The sequence below is a fragment of the Rhinopithecus bieti genome, unplaced genomic scaffold (genome assembly GCF_001698545.2).
Source record: "Rhinopithecus bieti isolate Rb0 unplaced genomic scaffold, ASM169854v2 scaffold_23826, whole genome shotgun sequence".
In the NCBI taxonomy this organism is placed as follows: domain Eukaryota; kingdom Metazoa; phylum Chordata; class Mammalia; order Primates; family Cercopithecidae; genus Rhinopithecus; species Rhinopithecus bieti.
In genome coordinates this window covers 1292741-1304298 of record NW_016811267.1, presented here as the reverse complement: position 1 = coordinate 1304298, position 11558 = coordinate 1292741, and the positions used below count along the sequence as shown (strand labels likewise).

The following is an 11558-nucleotide window of genomic DNA, read 5'->3' as shown; positions in this document are numbered from 1 at the left end:
ACCGCACCCGGCCAACATTCTTCACTTTTATCGCTTATTACATCAGTGGCAGGTTTGTAATACCAATACACGTAAACTTTTACAGCCAGCATTTCAGGGGCTGCATAATTCCCCACCAGGTTGGCACACTCCCCTGAGTGTCTCTTCTCTCTCCTGGGAGACCTCTGGCAGAGGTCAGGACACGGTGGGAAGTGTCTGGACTCAGCCGCCAGCCAGGCTGGATCCAGGTGTGGCCTCTGGTGGCCCCGATTAGCTGCGTGACCCTAGATGGGGAAGTGACCTCTGAACAGCGATATCTTGGGGCCCTGAGGTGTTGGGAAGTGGAATATCTTCAGTGCCAAGCTGAGGACACCACACTTCCTTCCTGCTGTGGTGGGAACAGTCACTGGCCAGTGCTCTCCGGGCGCAGGCTGGTCAGTGCGCATCTTTGAGCATTCAGATAGCTGGAGGAGGATGGATGGGATGGGTGAGAGAACCAGACCCAGGCCAGGGAAACCGGTCGAAAGCTTGCGGGCCCGGTATTTCACGGTGATATGTGGAAACTTCTTTTCTGATTCCGGAGCCAAAGAACAATCTCAGAGGATAGAGTGTCTTTTCCCTCTGAGCTCTCCAGGAGCTGAAATCCCTTTGCTCAGGAATGGAAATTGACACTGGGCTGCTACTGCTGTTTCCTGAGTGACTGGATTGTTTGCCCTAGAATTAGGATTTATTCAAGAACATTAAGCTTACTTTTTCTAAGTCGGGTAAGCATAATAATATCTGTGTCTGAAGATAAACTTAATTCTGTGTTCAGAGGATGTATAAAGTGCATACATTTTTGACTCTTAACTATCATCATCTATTTTGGTCATGACAAAATTGAGGGGTCAACCCTTTTTTTCCCCAAGGGGATGCGTTCACTTTTGACCAATATCTGTGGTTTCATTTACAGATTCCCACTGGAAATTCGTTGTATGAATCTTACTACAAGCAGGTGAGTTTAGCTGATGTCTTTTCAGATGGAACTAGAGCATGCCTGAGCTGAAAGCACAGTACAGAATAGAAGCCCGGCTGAGCAGCCTTTTGTCCTTTTCTGTTCACTGTCAGCGGACAGTCAGCGTGGCGGGTGCTGTTTCACCTGCTGCTGCATTTGCTGAAAAGTTATTTTGCCTCTTGCTCTCCCATCTCAGGTCGATCCAGCATACACAGGGAGGGTGGGGGCGAGTGAAGCTGCGCTTTTTCTAAAGAAGTCTGGCCTCTCGGACATTATCCTTGGGAAGGTATGTGAAGATGAATAGTGATTTCTCTTCTGTGGTTGCCCTCACAGCTTCCCCCGCAGGTCAGGGCCAGCCTGTGTAGGCCTCCTTGCATGGGGCTGGGCCTCCTGGGGAGTGGCCTGGTCACTGCAGACCTCTCAGGCTGCAGCTGATGGATCCAAACGCCCAGGTGGCAGCCCCCACCACTACTTTGGTAGCAGACAAGAAACCCGAGTACTTTTGGGGTCTTGATAGCTTGTGGACTTTTTTTTTTTTTGAGACAGAGTTTCGCTCTTGTTGCCCAGGCTGGGGTGCAGTGGCGCGATCTCGGCTCACTGCAACCTCCTCCTCCCGGGTTCAAGTGATTCTCCTGCCTCAGCCTCTTGAGTAGCTGGGATTACAGGCGCCCACCACCACACCCGGCTAATTGTTTGTATTTTTAGTAGAGATGGAGTTTCACTATGTTGATCAGGCTGGTCTCAAACTCCTGACCTCAGGTGATGTGCCCACCTCAGCCTCCCAAAGTACTAGGATTACAGGTGTGAGCCACTGCACTTGGCCACTTGTGGACTTTTGTTGGGGGAAGAAGGGTGTCATAAACACCATTGGCTTGGGAGCTGAGTGCATCTGGATGTCCTCTGGGCCCTGCCGCTGACTGGCTGTGTGCTCCTGGGCAGATCATTCACCTGATCTGAGTTGGCCTCTTCATCTGCAGAACAACCTGGGGACAGTCACTCCTGCCCTGCAAGGCCGGTGGTCGGGTGGTGGCAACTCTGGTTTTTGTTAACACATGGACAGTGATCAGCAGTCATGCTTATGAGCATTTTTGTGTTTCCACAGATATGGGACTTGGCTGACCCAGAAGGTAAAGGGTTCTTGGACAAACAGGTATATACACATGTACACAGAGCAAGTGGAGGGGCTGGGCAGAGCCCCCAGGCTGGGTGACCTCCACGGCTCCTTCCACATTCCTCCACTGTCAAGTATTACTAGCATGAGCACAGCTGTCAAACTTAACACTGGAAGTTTTCATTTTGAAACAAAGGTCTTTTAAACACTTGGAGCCATCTTTCATGGCGAGTGTATCTTTTATTTTGTTTTGTGTTTTTTTTTTTTTTTTTGAGACAGAGTCTGGCTTGTTGCCAGCCTGGAGTGCAGTGGCCGGATCTCAGCTCACTGCAAGCTCGCCTCTCGGGGTTCATTGCCTTTCTCCTGCCTCAGGCCTCCCGGGAGTAGCTGGGGACTACAGGGCTCCCGCCACCTCGCCCAGCTAGTTTTTTGTATTTTTTTTAGAGAGGACGGGCGCCGGTTTCAACCGTTGTTAGCCAGTGATGGGTCTCGATCTCCTGACCTCGTTGATGCCGCCCGTCTCGGCCTCCCAAAGTGCTGGGATACAGGCTTTGGAGCCACGCGCCGGCCGGCTTATTTTATTTATTTATTTATTTTTCTTTTAATGTTTTGTAACCTTACATGTGATTAAAGTGTTGTCCAGACTTTTTATTTTGGACCAGTCTCTCCTGGAAGTTGCACAAATAGCTTGGAGGGTTACTGCGTATCTTTTGCCAGCTCTCCCCAGTGATGGCGTGTTACATAATCACAGCACAGTGATCAGAGCCAGAAAGTAACATTGGTGTTATTTTTTATTTTTTATTTTTTATTTTTTTGACATGGAGTCTTACTCCGTCGCCCAGGCTGGAGTGCAGTGGTGCAATCTTGGCTCACTGCAACCTCCACCTCCCAGGATCAAGTGATTCCCCAGCCTCAGCCTCTGGAGTAGCTGGGATTACAGGTGAGCACCATCATGCCTGGCTAATTTTTGTATTTTTAGTAGAGATGTGGTTTTACCATGTTGGTCAGGCTGGTCTCAAACTCCTGACCTCAGGTGATCCACCCACCTCGGCCTCCCAAAGGGCTGGGATTATGGGCATGAGCCACCACGCCCAGCCACATTGGTGTTATTAATGTAACAAAATAGACATTTGTGTAACTTTAACTAAAGGCCTTAATCAGAGTTTTTTTGTTTGTTTGTTTGTTTGTTTGTTTTGAGACAGTCTCACTCTTGCCCAGGCTGGAGTATAGTGACATGATCTTGGCTCACTGCGGTCTCTGCCCCCTGGATTCACAAGATTCTCGTGCCTCAGTCTCCAGAGTGAAAACTCCATCTGAGGAAAAACAAAACAATCTGAAATCTGAAACTCTCTTGATCCCAAGTATTTGGGATGAGGAATACTCAGCCTGTGATTTTAAGTGGTCGCAGATGGCCGTTTTGTTGGAAGGGACCTTGTTTGTGCTGTGCCATGACTTGTGATCTAGTCTGTCAGGAAGCCCCCTTCACTTGTGCCTCCCTTCTTTGAGGTTCATGGTGCACATCTGCATGTGTTTTTTATTTTTTTAAATTTATTTTTAGTTTTTATTTTTTGAGCCTTGCTCTGTTGCCCAGGCTAGAGTGCAGTGGTGCAATCATGGCTTACTGCAGCTTCGACCTTTTGAGTTCAAGTGATCCTCTGCCTCAGTCTCCCACGTACCTGAGGCCACAGGCACGCACTGCCACACCTGGCTAATTTTTATTATTTTTTGTAGAGATAAGGTCTCGCTATGTTGGTCTCGAACTCCTGTGCCCAAGCAATCCTCCCATCTTGGCCTCCCTAAGTGCTGGGATTACAGGCGTGAACTGCTGTGCCCAGCCTCATGTCTGCATGTTAAAGTTTCTGAGAATTCCTGTAGAAAAGAAATTTGACTTGACTTAATGCAGTTCCCCTAAACTTACTTTTTTTTTTTTTTGAGATGGATTCTCGCTCTGTCGCCCAGGCTGGAGTACCGTGGCCCAGTCTCAGCTCACTGCAAGCTCCGCCTCCTGGGTTCACACCATTCTTCTGCCTCAGCCTCCCGAATAGCTGGGACTACAGGTGTCTGCCACTATGCCCAGCTAATTTTTTGTGGTTTTTTTTGTATTTTTAGTAGAGACGGGGTTTCACCATATTAGCCAGGATGATCTCGATCTCCTGACCTCGTGATCTGCCCACCTCAGCCTCCCAAAGTGCTGGGATTACAGGCGTGAGCCACTGCGCCCAGCCTCCCCTAAACTTACTTAATCCCCTTTTGTTTGCTATTTATTTATTAATTTTTCTCTTTTCTCAGACCTTGCAGGAATGAAAGGTCCCCTTTTCTCAACACCCTCTTATGATCCTCTACACTCTACAGGAGCTTCTGAGGACAGCAGGCTGAGAAAGGCCGATCCTAGCACTTATCTCTTGGAAGACACTTTTAAAACTGTTAACAGTATTTATAGCTTTAAAAGTATCCATGTTCTTAGGCCAGTTAATTTAAAAAAAAACAACAAAACACTCTTGAAGCTAGGTGATGCCTCACAAGTCCACTGAGCCTGTGTGTGGTGGGTCCTGGGTTAGGAGGGGAGGCATCTGACAGCCTAGTTCAACTTCTTCCTTCTGGTGTCAAGGTGGGGTCCATGTCAGGCCGCTGGGGATGGGCAGGGGATGTTCCGTTCAGTGAGGCCGAGGGGATCGTGGTGAACCACAGATACGAGTTTCTGACCAACCATGTGTATTTCAGACTGCTTTTTAAAAAATTCAACACCTAGCCAGGTGCAGTGGCTCATACCTCTCATCCTAGCTACTCAGGAAACTAAGGCAGGAGGACAGGAGTTTGAGATCAGCCTGGGCAATGTAGTGAGATCCCACCTCTAAAAAAATAAATAAAAACTTAGCTGGGCATAGTGGTGCACACCTGTGGTCCCTGCTACTCAGGAGACTGAGGCAGGAGGATCGCTTGAGCCCAGGAGTTTGAGGTTGCAGTGAGCTGTGATTGCGCCATTGCACTCTGGGTGACAGAGTGAGACCCCATCTCTAAAACAAACAAACACAAATTCGGCACATATTTGGTCCATCATTCGTCACCTTAACCATGTTAACTTTGTTGCTTTACACAACCTAACACTTCCTAAATGTTGGGAGCTTGTAGTTTTTGGAAAATGCTTGCATCTGAAATTTTACAGATTTTCAGATGCAGTGGAACCTAAGTCCATTTTGTTTTATTTTATTTATTCATCTTGAGACGGAGTTTTGCTGTTTTTTGCCCAGTCTGGAGTGAAGTGGCATGATCTTGGCTCACTGCAGCCTCCACCCACTGAGTTCAAGGGATTCTCCTGCCTCAGCCTCCCAAGTAGCTAGGATTTCAGGCACCTGCCACCACGCCTGGCTGATTTTTATATTTTTAGTAGAGATGAGGTTTCGCCATGTTGGCCAGGCTGGTCTTGAACTCCTGACTTCAGGTGATCCACCTGCCTTGGCCTCCCGAAGTGCTGGGATTACAGACGTGAGCCACCGCACCCAGCCAGGACAAGTCCATTTTAATGTAATTTAAGCGATATCCCCAAGGTGAGTCCAGTTCAGCCCAATGCTCCAAGGGGTTTTGCATGGACAGTCTTCATTGTTGAAGTGGACGTCCTCTTTCCCTGAAGCCTACCGTTAGAGACAGCTCCCCTACCCTCACTGGCGATGTGCTGTTTACTCCTTCCCTTTCTTTGGACTTGCAGGGTTTCTATGTTGCACTGAGACTGGTGGCCTGTGCACAGAGTGGCCATGAAGTTACCTTGAGCAATCTGAATTTGAGCATGCCACCACCTAAATTTGTGAGTGTCCAAAGTCCTTCAAGTTGACATTCTTCTAATACCAGATGTGTGTGCGTGTGTATGTGCATGTGTGTATTTGCGTGTATATTTCCATGTTTTCTCTAGCCTTCCCCTTTAATTGTGGTGAAATTCACATAATAGAAAATTAATAATTTTAAAGTGAACTCTTCAGTGGCATTTAGTACATTTACAGCGTTGTGTAGTCATTGCCTCTGTCTAGCTCCAGAACATTTTCATCCCCCAACAAGGAGACCCCATCCACATTAAGTAATCACTCCTTGTCTCCCACTCCCAGTCGCTGGCAACCACTAATTTTATTTCTGTCAATGGATTTGCCTGTTCTGGACATTTCATGTCAATGGAATTCTCTAACATGGTCTTTTGTGTCTGGCCTCTCTCTCAGCATCGTGTTTTCAGGGCTCATCCATGTTGTAGAATGGATCAGTGTTTCCATATTCCATTTAGAGGATGGACCACATCTTTATCCACTCATCTCTCTGTGGACATGTGGGTTATTTCCACCTTTTTGACTGTTGTGAATAGTGCTGCTGCGAGCATTCATGTACAAGGATTTGTTTGGACAACCGTTTTTAATTCATTTGAGTCAATACATAGGAGTGGAATTGCTGGGTCATGTGATGATTCTGTGTTTAACTTGTTGAAGTCTTCCCTTTTTTGAAAGCACTTTGAAACGTGTATCCTTTTCAGCAAACCCACCCACCTATGATTTAATTCTGTGCCAGCCACAAAGGAATGTTTCTCTCTCTTCTCAGCACGACACCAGCAGCCCTCTGATGGTCACACCGCCCTCTGCAGAGGCCCACTGGGCTGTGAGGGTAAGTGAACGGGAAATAGGTCCCTCCTTGGCTCTCCTTCAGATAGAATTGTTCCAGCAGTTGTTCTAGAATTGTTCTGGAATTGTTCTAGCTTGATGTTGTTCAGAACATTTTATAGGATGATTCTGTCAGCTCTTCTGTCTTAGTGTGAATGGCCGTAGCACTCGGATGAAACGCCTCTTCTGAGCACCTTTTACAAAGGCGATGGCCCTTCACTGGAATTGGGAGTTGCCTACCGGGACAACTAAGTGTCAGGAGTTGGATTATTAAAGGACTGCAGTTTGAATCTTGCATCTTTAGGTCACATTCTGTGGTTTTTGCTGCTTGTGTTGGTTATTCAGAATAGAAGAGGAAACGGTGAGAGCTTGCAAGCACGTGGACCCCCAAATGTGTTCCTTGCTTTCTCGCTTCTTTCCAGCCACTTTGCATGTTACTATTCTTTCCTCCCTGATGTTCTGATTGCTTTGTGAAAAGCCTCTCTCAGCACTTGAAGTGTTATTTTTAAAACAGAGGATGTTGTGGCTGGAAAGATATGCTACTGCTTCCAGAAAGACAAAAAAAAAAATGAGAGCTGTCTTCTAAGTACAGAATTCCTGCTAAAGGAAGTGAGCATGGTCCCTCCAGATAACGTGAGGCCTCCTCACCTTCCCTTCAGTTTCAGACTGTCACATTTCCTCACGTTTTTGTGGCTTAAATCCTGACATGAGTAACACTTGCTATCAAGCAAAGGTCCCAAGTACCTGTGTCCCATGTTTACACGGTTGGTTTGTTCCCTTCTTGGAGAGGTCGTGGGTTGGGTGGGGGCATCTGTGCGGGGAGAGGACATAAAGATGTGTCATGTGACCGAGGAGTCATGCAGTCACCTCTGTCATCGAGCACTTTGCCAGTGGCAATCACTGTGGTGAAGGGTTTCTCCCTGTCACCCAGCGCATTGTGTGGACTTTGAAAAAGAGCTACTTTGTCATGGGAAACACTGCCAAGAGATCTTATTATTTAAAATGTGATGGCTCTTTTCCAGCAGGGGTTATGTCCAGGCCTCACTGGAAGAGCTGGGACGAGGGGCCTGGGGACCTTACAGAGAGGAGTCAGGGAGCGCAGGACCAGGCGCTGTAATTGGGGTGGACTATGGTCAAGAGAGATTCTGCATTCCATTCACAGCCACAGTCAGAAAGAACAAGCCCGGAGTGCCAAGTGTTTGTTTCCATTGTGAACATTCCTGGGCTTCTGAAGGCACTGAGTCAGCAAGTCTGATGGCCAGGAGAGGATCTCGGGCCCCCGAGACAGACCTGCAGTGCTCAGCTTCTTAGCACCAGCAGCCGTGAGAGCATGCGGTGTCTGCCAGTGATCTCATCTCTGTGACTGAGGGCACTGTCTTGGTTTTTCTCTTTTAAAAATTAAAAGGTTTTTATTGTGGCTGAAAGACACATCACATAACATTTACCATCTTAACCATTTCTAAGTGTACAGTTCAGGAATGTTAAGTACATTCATGTTGTACAGCCATCACCACCGTCCATCTCCAGAACTTTCTCATCCTCCCAGACTGAAACTCTATACCTGAACCTCCCACTCCCTCAACCCCTGGCACCCATCATTCTGCTTTCTGTCTCCATGGATATGCCTAGGGAGGAGGGGACGTCCTATGAGTGGCATCATGTGGTATTGGTTTTTTGTTATTTTTCAGATGGAGTCTTACTCTGTTGCCCAGGCTGGAGTGCAGTGGTGCGATCTCAGCTCACTGTAATCTCCGACCCCCGGTTCAGGTGATTCTCCTGCCTCAGCCTCCTGAGTAGCTGGTACTACAGGCACGTGCCACCACACACAGCTAATTTTTGTATTTTTAGTAGAGGTGGAGTTTCACCATGTTGGCCAGGCTGGTCTTGAACTCCTGACCTCAAGTGATCTGCCCACCTTGGCCTTCCAGAGTGCCAGGATTACAAGCATGAGCCACTGCGCCTGGCCTAGTTTTTGTTTTTGTTTTTTGTTTTTAGAGATGGGGTCTCACCATGCTGCCCAGGTCAGTCTCAAACCCCTGGGCTCAAGTGATCCCCCTACCTTGGCCTCCCAAAGTGCTGGGATTACAGGCATGAGCCAGTGTGCCAGCCTCATACAGTATTTGTATTTTGTGTGTGTCTGGTTTATTTTAATTAGCATGCTGTCCTCAGAGTTTGTCCACATTGTAGCGTGTGTCAAAACTCACTTCCTTTTTGTGGTTGAGGGATGTTCCACTGTCTGGATCTACCTCACTTTGCGTATGCATTCATCTGTCGATGGACATGTGTTGAGGGTGTTTTCTTAGTGCTCCCAATAGCTCCAGTGTGTGGCCAAGCAGGTTGCAAGAGGCCTGCTCTCCCTGAGTCCCACTCGCTGTGGGCCTCCTTTCCTTTGGAGGACGGAACAGACTGGAAGCCACTGCCTCACTCATGGCCTCTTTTACGGGCTGCCTGCGCTGTGTCTTTCAGAACAGCAGGAACTGTGACTCCGCATCCTAATGCCGCACCTTCCCTTTGTTCATGAAGAGCTATTCATATTTATGTATTAATTTATTTACCATTAGAAATTGAGGGCTTCCTGTATATGGCCGGGCTTGGTGGCTTACACCGTAATCCCAGCACTTTGGGAGGCCAAGGCAAGCGGATCACTTGAGGCCAGGAGTTCAAGACCAACCCGGCCATCATGGTGAAACCCCATCTCTACAAAAAATACAAAAATTAGCCGGGTGTGGTGGCGCATGCCTGTGATCCCAGCTACTCGGGAGGCTGAGGCACGAGAATTGCTTGAACCTAGGAGTCGGAGGTTGCAGTGAGCTGAGACTGTACCACTACACTCCAGCCTGGGCAACAGAGCGAGAGTTTTGTCTCAAAAAAAAAAAAAAGAAAAAGTAAAAGAAAAGAAAAAAAACCAGAGGGCTTCCTGTACTTGTTTAAAGTTGATTTTGATAATTATTTGCTCAAGCAATAACATCTGCTCACACTTTTGTCTTTTTGGTACAAGTGGGCTTCTTGGAGGAAGGTGAGACTGATCTGTGTTTCCCTGCAAAGACACTGCCCCACCATGGGAGACTCCTGCCCCACTCAGGCAGCAGCTAGGATGAAGGGCAAGGCCCGGGGCCAGGGCTTCCCTCCTGAGGACCTTGGCTCCCAGATCTGAGGTCGCCATAATGCTATTTCCTTCAGGGCATGTGTTCACTTTGGAAGGGGCCAAGACAGTTCTAAGATCATTTTGTGCTTTTAGCCAAGGGTGATGATGGGTCCATGGCCACTTTCACTTGGCTTTCGGTCAGAGCTCGGTCTGGACACTCACACAGGTGCGCTCTCCTACTTACTCGGGCTATTTCTTTCCAACTAGGTGGAAGAAAAGGCCAAATTTGATGGGATTTTTGAAAGCCTCTTACCCATCAATGGTTTGCTCTCTGGAGACAAAGTCAAGCCAGTCCTCATGAACTCAAAGCTGCCTCTTGATGTCCTGGGCCGGGTAAGTGGGCCGCGGGCTTGGTTCTTCCGCACTCGGTGTCCCTGCTGTGTGCCACTGTTCTCTTTCCCCACGGTGCTTACGGGGCTCTCGCCCTGTTTTCTCCCTGTGCCATCAGGGGCTTCATCAGCGCTCCTGTGGGTCCCGCCCCAGCTGGCTCAGGGCTTCCTAGGGCGTGGCTTACAGTGTTCACGCAGCCCCTGGGGAGGGTGCTAGAATCCTTACACTTCACAGATGAGGAGGTGGACTCAGAAGTGAAATTGCTGCCTGGGGCTTCGGGACCAGTAGAGCTCAGTCTTAAGCTCCCCAGCCTGGGCTTTCCCCCTTTCCATTGTGCTGAATGTGGGAATGTGTGTGTGTATCTTTTTATTTATTTATTTATTTATTTATTTATTTATTTATTTATGAGACGGAGTCTTGCTTTGTCGCCCAGGCTGGAGTACAGTGGCGTGATCTCAGCTCACTGCAACCTCCGCCACCCCATTTCAATCTATTCTCATGCCTCAGCCTCCCGAGTAGCTGGGATTACAGGTGCATGCCACCACGCCCCACTAATTTTTGTTTTTATAGTAGAGATGGGGTTTTACCATGTTGGCCAGACTGGTCTTGAACTCCTGATCTCGTGATTCACCTGCCTTGGCCTCCCAAAGTGCTGGGATTGCAGGCGTGAGCCACCACACCCGGCCTTTTTTATTTCTTTTTTGAGTTTTTAGAGATGGGGTCTCACTATGTTGCCCAGGCTGGTCTCCAACTGCCAGGCTGAAGCCATCCTCCGCCTCAGCCTCCCGAGTAGCTGGGACTGCAAGTGCATACCACCATGCCTGGCTCTTTTCTACTGTTAATTACTCTTTTTCTTCCTGTAAAGCTCAAGGTAAAAGTATTTTCAACTCTGCTGCAAATTTAGGAAAAATTTTATGCGTTTTCTTTAAAAAAAAAGTCTTGGTTTGGTGCAGTAGCTCACGCCTGTAATCCCAGCACTTCGGGAGGCCGAGGTGGGTGGATAACTTGAGGTCAGGAGTTTGAGAACAGCCTGGCCAACATGGTGAAACCCCGTCTCTACTAAAAAAAAATACAGGGCCGGGCGCGGTGGCTCAAACCTGTAATCCCAGCACTTTGGGAGGCCGAGGCGGGTGGATAACTTGAGGTCAGGAGATAGAGACCATCCTGGCTAACATGGTGAAACCCCGTCTCTACTAAAAAATACAAAAAAATTAGCCAGGCGAGGTGGCGGACGCTTGTAGTCCCAGCTACTCGGGAGGCTGAGGCAGGAGAATGGCTTGAACCCGGGAGGTGGAGCTTACAGTGAGCCGAGATCACGCCACTGCACTCCAGTCTGGGAGACACAGCGAGACTCTGTCTCAAAAAAAA

The 11558-nt window shown here is 48.3% G+C and overlaps 1 protein-coding gene across 9 annotated transcripts in view; it reads left to right on the top strand.

Moving 5' to 3' along the window:
- Positions 1 to 726: 726 nt before the first annotated feature.
- EPS15L1 (epidermal growth factor receptor pathway substrate 15 like 1) overlaps positions 727 to 11558 on the top strand; it is a 93656-nt gene continuing 82824 nt past the window's right edge. For 5 of the 9 annotated variants that reach the window (XR_001889527.1, XM_017893705.1, XM_017893700.1 and 2 more), the window contains exons 1-6: positions 935 to 973; positions 1170 to 1259; positions 2076 to 2123; positions 5788 to 5883; positions 6657 to 6719; positions 10068 to 10193. Coding sequence is in view for 8 of the 9 variants with exons in the window: in XM_017893705.1 (XP_017749194.1) it covers positions 5866 to 5883; positions 6657 to 6719; positions 10068 to 10193 (207 nt within the window). In the remaining variant the exon portion in view is untranslated. Of the gene's footprint in view, positions 744 to 928; positions 974 to 1169; positions 1260 to 2075; positions 2124 to 5787; positions 5884 to 6656; positions 6720 to 10067; positions 10194 to 11558 lie in introns of those variants that run through there. The other 4 variants (XM_017893704.1, XM_017893703.1, XM_017893701.1 and 1 more) reach the window with 2 other exon arrangements.